This window comes from Lagopus muta, chromosome 1 (genome assembly GCF_023343835.1).
Source record: "Lagopus muta isolate bLagMut1 chromosome 1, bLagMut1 primary, whole genome shotgun sequence".
NCBI classification, from domain to species: Eukaryota; Metazoa; Chordata; class Aves; order Galliformes; family Phasianidae; genus Lagopus; species Lagopus muta.
Genome location: NC_064433.1, coordinates 145,205,137 through 145,221,467, shown reverse-complemented (window position 1 = coordinate 145,221,467; position 16,331 = coordinate 145,205,137). Strand labels below are relative to the sequence as shown.

Genomic DNA, 16,331 nt, shown 5'->3' with positions numbered 1-16,331 from the left:
TGTTTAAAAAGTCTGGCCACAAATCTCTAAGCTTCATATGCAGCTCACCTTGTGTGGCTGTCATGTCCCTGAACAACATCCTCAAGAGGTCTTTATTTTGCCTCAGGGAAAGTCACATTTCTGACAGCTGCAATATTTGGAGATGCTTTTCAGAAAGTACCAATGGTTCACAAAGTCAAACCCCAAGGCCTACTGCAAGAGAAATCTACATGCTCTGAATCAGATCTGAGTTTCCCTTTTTCAGAAATATGCAAAGACTAAAGACCATCACAACCAAATTCCATCGCTTTATCATCTAACACTCACAGCCATCCTGACAGAGTACCTTCTGCAAACCATCCTTGCAGAGTGAAAAAAGCTAGGCTGTCTGTATGTTTTAAATGTAGGCTTGGCTAACTGGGTCTACTCAGACTTCAGTAGTCTCTGAGGGCAATATCTGGTAATAATCAGGTTGCAACAGATTGACCATAAAAACACGAGGAAAAATTTCTTTACTGTGAGGCTGACAGAGCACTGACTGGAATGGGCTGTCCCAAGGTTGTGGTGTCTCCTTTTCCAGAGATATTGGGACCTACCTGCACACCAGCTGTGCAACCTGCTCTAGGGAATCTGCTTTAGCAATGGGGTTGGACTGGGTTATTTCCAGAGGTCCCTTCCAACCCCTGTGATTCTGCGATTCTGAGTGAAGTTGTGCTTCTCCTGATAATGTCTGAGACATCTTATTTTTATTACTGAAATCTCTGTCATTCAGCAGTGACACGTATTTGTGATCTGAAAATAAAAGTGGTATAATTAGTTAATCTATATATTCTTACTCATGGCTCGGCTCATATTCAAAGTGTAGTCATAGCATACGTATGCTTAACTCTTATTCTCCTTCTCCCAGAGAATATTCAGGGAGTTATCAAATATCTATGATCTTTTCAATCCTTGCCAAAACAAACTTGCTTGAAGTTCTTCACAAATGTCCCATAAATCTGGCAGTACCTTTACCTTTCTTGCTTGCTTGAAGTAAAAGAGCAAATCCTACACTTCAGTAATATAAATATTTAATATCTGACTTCTGCAAGGATTGCTTGTTCTCAAGAAGTGGAAGAAAGCTCACAAAACAGCAAAAAAGTGCTGCAATTCCTCAAAATGCAGAAAATTCCCAATTTTGTTGTATTTGTGTAATTTTCATTGTTCCTCAAAACACAATGTATATTGGGCTATTTTCCACATTTTAAACCATCTGGTTTTATAAATATTTGCTTGACTGCTAAGTGTTATTTGGATACCATGCCAAGATTTTTGCTCTTCCATAAAGGCTGTCCCCATAGCTGAGTCTCCTATTAGTGAGTCTTAAATCATCTTCTATCTAAGCTGATGGACGTGCCATTTTAATCTATAGATACATGTTCCTTTTTGGCAATTACTCCAGTTAAAAGGACAAATGAGCTCCATGACATAGCGGACTACTTATGTATTATTTATAAGGAGGAAATCTTCATAAAACTACTTGTCCAACTTTCTTCTTAAAATAGCCCTAGAGTTTCATATTAACAAAACCTCTGCATTTATCTGTGTTCTTTCCAGAGCCCTGTACTTTAAGAATATAATGGCACTTCAGGAAAAAAAATCAATACTATTCTATTTGAAGATGAGAGAGTCAATGGAGCAAAGTTGTATGGAGGCATTCAATAGGAAACACTGAGCACTAGTACATCTAAATAATAGTATGACTCAAAGCTTCATAGATTCAGAAATTCTTTCTTCTGGGATTCAAAATAGTGAGTTCTCCTAGGAAAAGAACTCCTTTTTCACAGTATCTACTCACTCATCCTGAAGTAGATAGCTCCATTTAGTCAGCTCAATAGAAGTAATTTTACAATGGCTCCGCTGATTCGATCACATGGCTTCGTTCAAAGCCCCTGACCACAGAGGTTTTCTGCTCTTTGTGGCACCTTAGGATGCATCATATGAGCTTCAGCTGCAGTTCAGAGAGGAATGGTCTCCCATGTGTCTTGTGTTAAGACAGTCTTAGCAGATGTCAGATATCCTAGGATGATTATAGATGCTGATGAGAAAGCAACCAAAGGGCAATTTTCATCTCCACTGCCTAAAAGTGGGTGTTTAGCTCGAAAACAGACACCTACATTCATACACCTAGACCTCGATTTCTTAATTTCAAGTGGAATTGCTTCTCCAAATTCAGATGAAGTGGACAGCACTAATTATATATAAAGTACATTTTTTTAAAGAGTGGATTTTTGCTGCTAGCTCACATCATTTGTAATGGAATACCAGCATATTTTCCTATAAATTGTTCTGAACAGCTCTGTGAAGTACTTAATGTGCTTCTTCTTAGGGAGCATTTGTTAATTTCAGGTATCAGCTTTACATTTTCTGTCTTGTCAGTTCATGCCTGTATGCAAATTAGAAAATGTGGTTTTGGCACTCAAAATTTAGTTACAGATCATTGCATCCTTACTGCATTTTTGCCAAGTCATTTAAAAACTAAATGATTTCTTCTTCTGTGATCTAAAAATTGCTATCTAATTTCTACCTCTGTTATTGTCTGGTTTTAAATAATTTTGTTCACATAAAACTACTTACTGCTTACAACTATGAAGTGAAATGCCACAATATCTGTGTTAGTTTTTCCAATATGTCACAAGAGAAATTAAATTATGCAGACTTAAAGCTATTCCACATGATCACACAGGTAGCCTAACACATTCTGTGAAAGTTAAGAAGACTTAAGGCCAGGCTGGATGTGGCTCTGGGCAGCCTGGTCTGATGGTTGGTGACCCTGCACATAGCAGGGGGATTGAAACTGGACGATCACTGTGGTCCTTTTCAACCCAGGCCATTCTGTGATTCTATGATTGAGTATCCACACTTTCCTCTGAAATTCAAGTTGCAAAATTGCCATTTGTCTCTGTAAGCAAACAGCTTGATTGTTTAGTTGGCCAAGAGGGACTTCATAGATACCTAAATAAACAGTTAAGATTCTCGTGCATAACTTATCTATAGTCAGAAGAAATGTGTAAAATTTTCCCAGCACATATATTTGTCATTTGGACAAATAGTTTGTGTTTGGCATTACAGTTTTATAAAAACTAGCTTACAATAAATGATGATGTTTAATTTCTTTTTCTTCAGAATGATGGCAAAATGTTAAAAGTAGCCAAACTGTAACAAAAAAAGGGTTATTCCAGAAGTGAAAAAGATGGCATTAAGGCAAACACTAAGATCCTATTTCATCACAGAACTTGAAAAAATGTTAATGCATGAATATTCTACCTCCTTTCAGTTGACCGGCTTCTGTAAGAGTTCCTCTGGGATACATACCTAATGCTCACGGTCAAATGTGTCTTCTATTCACATTAGGATGCACAAGATATATGTAACTGAAACTTCATTCCAAATGAGAGAATATGAAAAATCTCACAACTCTGAACATTATCTTCATACCTAGAAAACAAACACGCTTCCAGATAACTATTCTCACAGTTGCCCACTAAATACAGCTATAATCATCTCTCGTATCAGGCCAGCTAGGAAATAAGAAAATAATCTAGTCATATGACTCTTTCATCACTGACCTTTTCTTTGAGACTACAAACAAAATTACCAGATAGGAATAGCTGTAGAGAAGGATTATGAATGAACTGTGATTTTGTGTAAGTACCATCTTTAACAAAAGCTGAAATAGTTATTAAACAAGTCCTGTCACAAAGGGCTCATTTGTGCTTTCAAGTGTTAACTTCTTAGAATAATCACCTTCATGAAGTAGGTGTTTTTTAAGGACCCTATCTGTTCTTATGTACTCATTGAGTAATTATTAATGCTTAATTAATAAACTGAGTTTTTGAGCAAGTGCTCTATTCACTGTTACGAAAATGTCAGTAAAATAAGAAGTTTCAAATATATGAGAGTAAAAAGAGGATGTAAAACACCAGCCTCCCTCTTTTTTATGGCTGTCATGTAACCTACAATATCTTTTTCAGGTTTTCCAAGGATGTGGTCAGCCTAAGCCAGCACCTGCCCTGAGGTCTTCCCGTTCAGTCTCTGAAAACTTCAATACACGGTTTAGACCATATAACCCAGAGGAGCGACCTACAACTGCTGCTGGCACAAGTTTGGATAGGCTGGTAAGGCAAAATGTACTTCATTCTTCAATAAGTAGAAATGGTTTGGTAATACAGTAGGAGAATGATAATCTCTTGACAAATTTTTTTTTAATAATTTCATAATCACTTCATATAGTTTCTGTGCCAACTGTTCTGACATTCAATAACTTTTTTTCTCCCATTGGAAATACAACAGAATTGCATTCTAGGAGAACAATATGACTCACTTTTTATGTATTAGAAATGTTAGAAGACAATAAATTCTTTCCTGCAAGCCAAAAATTAGATGAGCCAAGAAAGGTACTTTGCAATATGAATTCTCTTTGAAAAGTAATCTGCAATAATACTTTTTTTTTTTATTAAGGTATTTAAAATATCTAATACATCTTTAGCCGTCAGTTCAAGACATCCACTTGCAAAGGCACGTTGATTTGTTCCACTCCTTCATTTAATAATAAAATAACAACTACTTTATTTCCATCCATCTCAAAAATTGACTTTTATCAGCTGAAACATGAGTGATCATTAATCTTGTTTTATTTAATCAATCATTTCAAAAACAAGACTTTAACACAAGATTATTTTCTCCACTACCAGTCATCAGATTTTCATTTCAGATTATGATGCTCCTGCTATTTATACATCTAAAGATTTATAGTAGGCTAATTATTATAGCTTCTAATACTATCTCAGCAATTATCTCAAAATAAGGCCAATGGGCAAAATTAAAGACTTGTAAAGCATCTGAATCAGACAGTATAGCACAGCCTGTGCTTGCCATGGTTATTGCTGAACACTTGTACAGCATTGGTCTGTCTTTTAGAAGAGACTCATGTTCAGGCTGCAGGAAGAGTGAAAGAGGAGAAGCAACCCATTGGGAATAGCAGCTGGTAGCTGGGCCTGAGCATTTGGTGGGATGTCATTCTGCTGAGTGCCTGACAGATTTGAGCTGCACTGCAGCATGACAGTGCCTTGCTATGGTTCTGATTCTGAGTCTAAACTATCTAGAAGTTATTCCAGTATGCACCAGACACCCAAATACACTAATTCAATCAGGATCTGAGTCTCTCCTTGGACCATAATTCCTTAAATTCCTTTGATAATCACCACAGTATTCCATACCACGGATCACACCAAAGTCTTTCCAAAAGCCTATGCTGTAGCCCATCCATTAATCTACTGTATTCCCTCAATCTCTGTTGCAATTCAAATGAAAACTATCAACTTTCTAGTCAGGACATGGGATTGCTCTGCAGCTAAACCCAATATTTTGAGTTCTCTTTTTCGCTGGAAATGGTATAGCTTGATTATCCTAAAATGAGGAAGAGAAAAGATCTCTGTTGTACAGTTAGATGTCTCTAACACAGTAGATTCATAACACAGTATAGCATCTTGGCCTAAAAATCTTGCTGGTAATGCTCAATTCATATTTGACAGTATCTTAATTTTATCCTATCTCTTGAGATTCACAGAAGCAGTCCTTTTTGCTTGGTGCAGTGTAGGGCCTGGATCTTAACTCGAACTTTCCAAGTTGAAGTTAAAGGTCATTGAAGCAAGCAGACTTTAGTCATGCTCTGGTCAAAGTTAAAGGCTGAAAAAGAGTAAGGTGAGAGGAAAGCCACAAAGGGAAAGAAAGGCTGGTAGCACAGGTCCGCTTGCTATATTCTAAGAACTGTTGGAGCATTTTTGCACTGAAAAACGCTTCATAAGATCTTCCATGTTCGCTTCTAAATATTGTTGTCTTTTTACACTACAAACTTCCAAAATACTGGGCAGCATCTTGAATAAAGCACTAATGTGAGATAGATATGCTGCTGGCCTTTAAAGGCTGTAACAAATGAAAACTGCCAGTGAAGGCAATCCCTCATTACTCAAAACAACTTCTAGAATTTCAAAGGGGATTTTTCCCTATGCAATTTAACTAGCTTTATTGAGGCATTATTTCAGAAAAAGAAAAAAATAATAATAATTTAGCGTTATTGCTTTTTCTGTGACGAGTTATTACAGGAAAATGATTATTTGTCTTTCTTGCTGGTGATATTTAAAATAGTAACTATTCATGCCCTGTTAGCTATGTGTGTGGGTATCAAATCCATCTCCAAACGGCAGTGATAAGTGTGTTGTCTCCTTTTGGGTTGAGAGCAACAATCCCTGAAACTTGAGATGGCCACTGATCTGAGCTAGAGCGAGGAAAGGCTGTTTATGTGGATTAGGGCAGAAGGCCTTGTTTCAGAGCTGTAATCCCTTAGCAACACTTGGGAAAGGTCACTGCCTACATCTCACACCATCCTCGGTAATTTTATCCAGAAGGATATAAATGTTGTACTCCTGCCTCACAGGAGCACCATTCAACTTGCCTACATTAGACTCTCAGTGTGTTACGCGATGAATCATTCCTTAAATCACGTATCTCTCTTCACTAACTATAGACAGAACCTGGAAGACCAGCTTCAGTTAGATCCTCTCCATTCTTGCATCATTAACAGGACACAGAGAACCCCACTCAAAGCAGTTTTCCAGTCTGCACGCTGATCATTTCCTATTGCTTATTAAATACAAATGTACAGCAGGATGAGAATTTTGATAGTAGTGTCAAATGTTTAAAGCCCCGTTTGATTATTATAGATGTAAGAAATACAAATAAGGAGTAATTATTATCTGCTTTTATGTAGAGGAACTTTCCCTCATTGAGTCAGCCTTACATTAATGCTGTTAGAAGTCTATTCTGGATATTTTATTCATAAAACACTGTTAGACCATTTAAGTTTTAACTGTCACCACAAAGTCCAAACATCCAGCTATGCAAGCCTCAAAAGGAGAAGTAACAAACAATTCTGCTTTCATGTCTTTGACAACGTGCCCTTAGAAGTGACTGAGCTTAGAAAATATTTCCTCTGCATCTCAAGTAGATAGCATATCTGAATCAATTTTTAACTCATGCTCATATTCCTGTTTATGAGCTTAATTCAGTTGAGCATATTTTATCAGGTATGTTGCAGAAAGCAGATCTCTCATAAGGAGTCTATAGTGAAACAGTCAGGTACTGAACCCTTCTGAAAACACGCTTCTTCATCCTTGCTGAACTTGTTTAATTAATCCAGCTATTGCATTTCAAGAAGAGAGGTTTCCATGTGTTACTGTCACAGTGTTAACCAGAAAAGCTTAACAAAGAAAAAATAGATCAAAATTAATTGTGAGGAATGTGAAAAAGCCCTAAAGCACATGTAGGTGAATTTGAATATATTGGTTGTATTTAGGAAGTCATATAGATATTGAGAGAATTGTCTAAGCATGGGTGTAAAGCACTATCTGAGACTCCTAACTGTACTAGAAACAAGGGACTGACTGATGTGGTGAGAAGATTCAGGTACCTCCAAAGTAGCTAAGGGGAGCCAGGTAGAATATGCTGCAGCATCTCAAGCAGAACCTATGTTCAGGCAATTACATCAGGTCTTCTCAGCATGGGGCCTAAAAGCCAGGCTCTTTCCAAAGTCAATGGAGAGAGACATATGTCTTCAGAGAGTGACTTACCCCAGCAGTTACAGACACTGCTCACCGAGTGGGAAATGAAAGTCTCAATTTAGTTATCCACATTTAGATATGCAAAGCTGTTTGAGATGCCTCAGGGTATCTAGAACATCAGACTGAGCTGGCAGTTAGGACAGTCCTTCAGGATGCCTGTGTTCTCCTGGACAGGGGTTGAAAATAAAGTAGGATACCTAAGATGCCTACTATCTGGCATCTGACTGTCAGATCCCCCTAGTTGGGATTCAGCTGCATAAACAGTCACTTAATGCTACTTGTAACGCCTATGGTTTTCAAGATATCTAAATGTTACTAGAAAAAACACAGAAAGCCTGTCTGGAAGCAAGATGGAACCTCAAAGCTACTGAATTTATTTTACATGCCTATATTTAGGTAACACTGAATGTACTTTGTATGCCTATATTTAGATAACTGGATTCCAACCTATTTCTCTCCTGGTTATAACAGAAGCCAAAATGAGGAGTTTAGTGATTAAATGTAGAGATCAGTAGTATAAATATATACAACTGTCTTTCCAATTTTGATGCTTAAATTACTATCTCAGATTTGAATATCTATTTTTCATTTTTAATCAAGAGAAATGATGGCCATCATTCATTTGTCTAAACATACGTTTATGCAATTGAGATATGATTAAATATTTCTAAACTATAATTTAGCTCATAATGTACATATTTAAACCTCTCCGAGAAATCATTTCCCAGCTCTCTTCTACAAAGTGCCAAATAGTGACAACTTTAGGCTAAGGCATCTAGCAATTGCATCTAATGTTAAGATAAATAGTGTCAGAAATTAAATAACTTTAACCGTGGAACTCATCTGCTTCTATAGAGTACGAACTAAGATTTCTTATTTAATATATACTGCTTTTAAAAACTCGTTATCTTCTCTGTGGTTGCCTGTTTGGTATAACCTGTTTTGTTTTTCTTTTCTTTTGTTTGTTTTGTTTCTGTTTTGTTTTATTTCATTTTGTTTCTTCTGTTCCCTGAATCTGTTTCCCTCTTGCTTCCCAGAGGACTATCTGGAGGACAATGCAACATGGTGTAAGCTTTGGTATTCTTATTCTTCATCTTCATTCCCATTTGTCTTTGTACAGTGCTGGGCTAAACAATTCTTTAAGTTTCAGATTCACCATCTTTCCTTTCTGTGTCTCAAGTAGGCTAAAACACTGGCAGTAATTTTACACTAAGTCGTTTGGTGCTGCCCAGAGCTTAGGACTGCTGATTCTTTCCAAACAGGGGTGCATTCCCTCAGTGAACTAAAAGCTGCCCTAAGTGTCTACATGATCTCAGCCACCATATATGCATGTGCAGCAAAGCAGACACTGCAGTGGCACCAAGCTCTGGGGCCTGTGTGTTGAGATAGATAGCACTCAAGCAAAGGAAACAATCTCCCAGGCCATCCTAGGCTCCCTAAAGCTATCCTTGTCTCACTGTCTGATCTTGGGCAAACCACTTAGATGCTTTGTGTGAGTTTGCGATGTAGATCCCCTTAGTCTTCTCAGTTTCAGAAGTTTTGTGAGTTTTGGAGATCCATGAGTTTCAGACAAAGGCCCCCTCAACAGGTCAAGGAGAGTCAGGAAGGCAGCACCACACAGGTATGCATCACCTCACTTGTGAAGTACCTCACAGCTTTTTCCTCACAGGCCTATTATATCCTGCTTGTTAGCAGGACTAATTAATCTACAGAGCAACATGTTGATCTAGCCATACCTACTTCCTGCATTTGAGCAGCCTCAAGTACCTCTGAATCCACCGTGTCACCATACAGCACAGTGCTGCTTTTATTCACCTGGAATTTCTCCCAAGAACATAAAATGCAGCCTGACCTGGCTGGACGTGTGTAAAATAATTCCACGTTCTCTTTCAAGAGGACGTGGAAGCTTTCTTGATTTTCCACAAGGGAGCTGATGCACTATTAACCATGTAATGCATAATGCACATGCATACTATGCAGACAGGCAACTGAGAAATTGGCCATAGCATTTGGGGAGTGATTTACATTCAAGCACAGTATAGTGGCTGCATAGATAAGTGGATGAAAATGCACCCAGTCTGAAAATTAAACCCTTTCATGCTCTTTACTTGTGGGAGGTGAATATATTTTGTCACACTTTGTAGGAAAATGTTGCCTTATCTTCCCTCCTGGTTTCTTTAAAATAAAAGTAAATTAAGACTCAGCTTCTATGAACAAAAGAACCTGAAATGGCTAATTTAGGAATACAGTGGGATGTATTTTAAGTGTCCATTCATTCATATTTTTAAAATATCTTTTATTCCATTGTGTAATGATTTGTGTTGCAATAAAAAACTCAGTAGTAACCTAAGAAATCCGTTGTGAACAATTCCTTCCCAATGCACCAAAACTACTTGAAGCAGAAAATATAATTCAAACAAAACAAAAAAATCAGTAGACCAAAATTAACAGGACAGTATACCTTGAAGACACTGAGGTGAATTGCCTGGCGAATCCTCTGGGGCACTCCCAACAGCAGAATTTTGTTAGAATCCTTCTAGTCCAGGGTCTAGACATGTTAAATATATGCAATGATAGCACAATATTCCTGAGACAGGATGTTTATTGTCCAGATTTTATTTCTCTAGAGACTCTAGAATAAAATCAGTGCTTATAAGAAATGAATTTTTCAAACACCTTTTGCATACAGAGCCCATAGGGAAAAACGCAATGAGTCTGTAAAAGACTCCATAATTCAGAAAGTATTGGTCACACTTTTAAGAGTGAAGCTAACGGACTCACACAAGTGTTTAGGATGCCTACTGGCTTCCCACAGGCTACTCCCCCACAAGGCGTAGATGTTGTGCTGTTGGACATGCCATCTCTTCCTGTGTGCTATTAATTATCAACAGATCATTCCTGTAAAATGCAAGCAGCTCGGCTCCTGCAATTTTAGATCTTGTGTATTTAGAGTCCCGCTTCTCATTATCTATCTGGATACAATACATACAGTTAATAAATAAATTTTTCAACATTTGTCGTGGTCATTTGGTATCAGATTTAGGATTCACTTGCTTCTCCTTGAAGAGGTGTTCACTTAGAATCAGATTTTGGTTATCCTTGGTTTCTATGTAACTGCAACATCTAAGTTTAAATCTGCGCTATCACATTTTCCTTTCTGGTTAATACTAGTGGCAAAGGTGGTGAGTGATGGCAGCTGTCAGAATCCCCGCAGGAGACCTGTCTGAGATCAGTTTTTAAAAACAGTGGTATTATTCCATAACCCAGTTGAACAGTTCTGCATGCTGCTGTCCCTGATGCATTGCACTCCTAATGTGCATGAAGCTGTTACTAAGAAAGTGCTTTATTACAGTGATTGCCTCTGTCTTCAGGTGGAATGGGTCAGCCTGCTGTTCAAACTTGGTTTAGTATGAGTAAGGAAAGACTATCTTTCAATAATAGCAGTAAAACAGTTCTCTGCCTCAATTAATTGTCCAAGAAAATGTAAAATCTTGATCACCATGCAGTGTCTCTCTTGCCTGAACAGGGATGTGTTGTCCGACTGTCCCATTGAACACAGCATTTGTTTTGAGCATCTTTTAAAAATGTACTTGTTAGGAAGTTGAGCTTCCTTTATCCGACGGGTGTCAAAATCCACTTAGAGTCATCATCTCACTTCCAGGAAATTCTTGGAGGTATAAGAAGAATAATGTGCATCTGTTACCATTATGTGGCATAAAAAGCCCGTAAACAGAATCTGCTCCCAATTAGTAGACTTCTCTACAGGCAGTGAAGATGAAAAAAAAGGCAGTCATAGGTCTTCAGTTGTTGAGGTATGAAGTGATTCCAGAACTCGGCTACTAGTGTAAAGAAAAGCAGGATATACAGGCTAAATTTTGCATGTGTGCATATCAATCAATAAAAACATGAAGTTGGACTTATTTGCTCTATCTTTTAACACATTGCTATTTAAATCTGAGCCATTGCGTCATTCTCCTATTAATCAATGGCAAGATCTAGACACCTCCAGACCTTGCTTAAGGTACTCATTTGGAAATGACAAGAATCTGAATTACCATTTGAATTTCACATTTCTCCCCACTGAGTATGAAGAGAGTCTGAATGATTAGCTCAGACAGCCAATTTGTAGATGTCTTAATGTAACTGCAATACCAGGATTTGGAGTTAGAATTTATGAAACAGAAGTGCACAAAAGGAGAAGTGCATCTGCAAAATATATTGATTGATATTTCTAATCATATTTCTAATACAGTTATTGTTGTGGTATTATCAGGCAACTAGGAGGTTCACTAGTGTGCAGAAAAAATAGTTCATTCTGGAGGCTGCACAAATTGGCCAATGGCAATTCCCCCCACTGTAAATATGGATTAAAATCCAGTTCCTTCCATTTGATATTTTTTATTCTGCTCAAAAAAGGGTATGGTTGTTTGCTTTTTTTCAATATACAGAAAGCTTTTATTATCAGCCTCTAGAAGATCATAGAATCATAGAATCATAGAATCACTAAGGTTGGAAAAGACCTAAAAGATCACCCAGTCCAACCATTCACCTATTCCCAATAGCTCCTACTAAACCATGTCCCTCAACGCAACATCCAGCCTTTCCTTGAACACCCCCAGGCTCGGTGATTCCACCACCTCCCTGGGCAGTCCATTCCAGTGCCTGACCACCCTTTCTGAAAAGTAATACTTCCTCATGTCCAGCCTGAATCTCCCCTGCCGTAGCTTGAAACCATTTCCCCTGGTCCTATCACTAATGACACGAGAGAAGAGGCCGACCCCCAGCTCACTACAACCTCCCTTCAGGAAGTTATAGAGAGCAATAAGGTCTCCCCTGAGCTATGATGATGAGCCTATGTAGGAAATATATCAACACTGTTCTTTCAGCTGAAAGATAGATCACATTTCATGTCTGTGTATGAATCTTTGCAGAGGGAAAAGTAAATTCTTAATGTTCTTGTTAATGCCACAGAAAGATACTGACTGTATAAAAATCCTCTGCAATTTAGCATTTTGACATAACACTAAGAGAAGCAATTGGTAGCAGATATTCTCTCTCTACTTGCAGTACATAAACCATGCTCATTTAGATGCTTCCAAGTAACATGAGAGTAACAACTATGACTGACTACCTGTCTGAAAGTTGTTATGCTGCAATGTATTCTTGCAGGGTTAATATGACTACTAGCAACAGGTTCTAAAAGCATTACTAAGTTTTCATAAAAAAGGGATTTTGTAATGTATCACCAGTTCATTTACCACTAGAGAATTAGAGGGTCCTTTTGTGCAAGTGATCACAGACCATAAGATATCTTCTCAGCATCAAGTTAGATGTACACAAGTATGGATACCAACCAGAGAAATTAAAGCTTTGATTATTTCTGAATTGCAAGAAGTGATTCTCACTCTCAAAAGAAAAAATATGTGTTACCCTATAGTGGCAATTAGTTCTCTGGAGCCTTTTTCAGCAGTTTATATTGTGCTAGATTGCAGCACACAGATATATTGTGAACTCATATCAGGAGGTGCAATGCTGGACTCCACTAATAACAAATAGTAGGTTACAGCAGACTAAAAACTGATTTCCCAAGCTCACACATTTTTCTTGGCTGTTATAGAAATTGACACCTTATGGACTTTTAAGTATACTACTAGTAGTTAAAGGCACGTAAAATACTGGAACTAAGAAGATTAATCTCCATATATACAGTGACCCTTTGCTGAACTTGCCTTAGTCGAGAACAAATATTTTACATTTTAATAGATTTCCTATATTTTCTTCCACCTTTTCTCTCCCATTCTGCAGTTATATCAGTGTATTAGTTAGTATAGGTTGGTCGGACAGCAATACAAAATGTTTCTTTAATGTAGCTGCTCATAAAGAGAAAATATTGAGTGAGTAATTCTAAATATTAATTGATGGGAAAGACAAGACCTTTAATTATACTGGGAACGAAGAAGGAAAGGCTTCATCATATCTGAGTATATCATATCCATCATCAGCTAAGAATTAATCTAAAGTTATGCATGCTAATAGACCCAGCAGCACTTTTTTGACTGTAGGTCTGGGTGTAGACCCTAGCATCACCATAACTCCAATGCTAGGGCAAAACACATAGCCCCTGTATTTCTACTTTAGATACTAAGTCATCCTGGAAAGCAGGAACATACCTTCAAGTTCCTTCACTAAAACCCACTCTGGACAACGGCCTGTACTGAGGTACACAGCAATAGTGAACTACAGTTACAGGAATAGGAGTTAGTTGTATGGGCTCCTTCCACAGCCATCTAAGAAAACAGGCATTTTCTGAGCATAATTCCCACAGTCTGATGTAGATGCCTGCAAGAGATCACACGAATAGACCCTTTGAAGTACCAGTGTTTCTCTGTCAGCTATGAGGAATCTTGGACTTGACAAGATACTTAGCTTGCAGAGGACTAGAGCTGAACTTCTACTGAGCAGTCAATACTTGATTTCTGCACAGATACATCTACCAAAGTGAAGATGACTGAGGACATTAGTAGATATGTAAACAACTGTTGGTTTTCTTGTATTTTGCTTCTTACACTCTGTGTACGTGTAATGTGCATGTTATTTCTGGTTTAAAAAAAAAAAAAAAAAAGAGTGATATTCACAGTGTCTAACCCAGTATCTATAACACAGGTGGAGCCAGGTTTGTTAATCTCCCCTGGTAGCAATGAAGAGCTAGTTAGGGTGATCAATAGCAGGAAGGATTATTCTGCTGAAACACAAATGCCTCATCTAAGGGAGGGAAGGGAGAAGTTCTGAAATATCAAGGCATCTACAAGGAACTAACAGACGTGATAAGGTCCTTGTAGGAGTTCTTCAATCTTCTGAATTCTCCAGAGGACTCTGAAATGTCATTAGACTCAATTATTTTTGTTATTGAATGACATGTGTAGGAGATATTTATTAGATCCTAAATCAGACCAAAAATAGACATTCAGCCAAGTGAATAATGCCCTAAACTCCACTGCCTAGAAGACCAATAGGCTGAAAAGAGAGTCGTCTGCATGGGAACTGTGAGGTCACAACTTGAACTGGTGATTGAGCACCTGGTGATTGAGCAATTGGCAAAGGTGTGTGGCTGACCCAGGAAACAAAGGCAAATTGTTGGCACCTGTGTTTCACACTGACCAGATGGAGTGGAACCATCCTGGGCCCATATAAGGGCCAGTCACAGATGTGAGAATATCTCTTAGACCTGAGCTGTTTCCTGAAAAAAGCTGTGTAGCCAAAGAGCCACTTCATAACTTGGTGAGGTCCATTCCTCTTTGTAAATATGGCTGTTAGCCTATCTATGAATGCTTTACCTGGTGTTGGTAAGAACCTGTCAGAAGCAATTTAACTTCTTTGTAAACAGAACAGCACCTAAGACCTCAGATATGGTGTGCCTGTACAGATGTGTGTAAGACAGAAAGGCAGTGGATACCTGTGTACAGGCAACTGAATCAGGTCTTCACTGACTGGTGGGGCTCTGATACACAGCTCTCCTATTTGTGCCCACACAGAGAGCTTTTAAATACAGGCAAGAGGAATGCTGTCAGTCTCATGGAACTGAAACTCTCATTCATTAGTATGGGCGGAAACTACATCTGCTACACAGCTAGCACTTAAAAGTCACTAGGATAATTGCATGAATTTAAAGTACTTGGAATTTTCCTATTACATATTTGGATGGTGTAAATTGTATACAGGAACCCAAATGCAAATGGTCTAAATGAAAGTTGCTCTTCTCCTTAAACATTTGAGCCTATAAAAAACCCTAGTATGTAGCAATAATTGTATTACCTAAATAACAGCTCTAGTCACTAAAGTAAAAAGCTAATTGCTTGAAGTACTCTGTCTTTTTTAATATAACATACCTACAGTGCTCATATATTAGGAGTGTGATATATATGCAGAAGTAAGGGTAGTTTGAAAACCACGTTTCTTCTGCACAGAAAAACAGCAATCATTTAAGAAAAAAAATTGCTGCTTAAGAAATGAACCTGAGAAAAAATCCTATTTCCCATGAACTTATAATGAATGTTAGTGGGTTTAAAATCAATGAACATTCATAATCTTAGAAATAATACATAAATAAAAAAATGCTTTCAGCTACTATTTATTAATTCATATGAAATTCAGCTGACCAAATGTAGGTATCTAACTGTATAGCCACCCAAATCACATCTCCCCTGCTATCAGCTGAGAGAGATAGGAACTTTCAGGGCACAGTTGATCTGAACTGGTTTAGAAAAATCTGAACTGGATTAAGAAGCAATTATACCCTGCAGTTCCTGTTTCCAGTGTAGATGATGGTTGTACTGTGGGATAAATCCCAATCTCAGACATTTTCTTACAGAGCTCACAATCTATAAACTTGGATAAACTGGGGAATTGCTATTGTACTCTTGTACAGTAATTATATTTATTTTGCTTCGGCAGTAAGTGGTCATTCTGTGGTAATTAGGCATTGAATACGCATTAGAAATCTGTTCCTGTCTTGAAGATCTTAATGAGACCTTCATTCCAGCTGTTTTTTTCTTATAAAGTAGAACATATAGAGTTCCCAGCCATTGCCTGTTGTCTCTGCATGATTTTCTAACCATTCATTTGTACTGTAGGAATTGAGTGAGTAGTTTTTGGAATGCATGATCTCCATAATACCTAAAGTCTGAACTGGCAATA

The 16,331-nt window shown here is 37.8% G+C and overlaps 1 protein-coding gene across 1 annotated transcript in view; it reads left to right on the top strand.

The window, feature by feature from the left end:
- GPC6 (glypican 6) overlaps nucleotides 1–16,331 on the top strand; it is a 728,914-nt gene that overhangs the window by 659,852 nt on the left and 52,731 nt on the right. Inside the window, exons 6-7 of the mRNA XM_048962871.1 lie at nucleotides 3,993–4,136; nucleotides 8,675–8,704. Coding sequence (XP_048818828.1) covers nucleotides 3,993–4,136; nucleotides 8,675–8,704 — 174 coding nt within the window. The remainder of the gene's footprint in view (nucleotides 1–3,992; nucleotides 4,137–8,674; nucleotides 8,705–16,331) is intronic.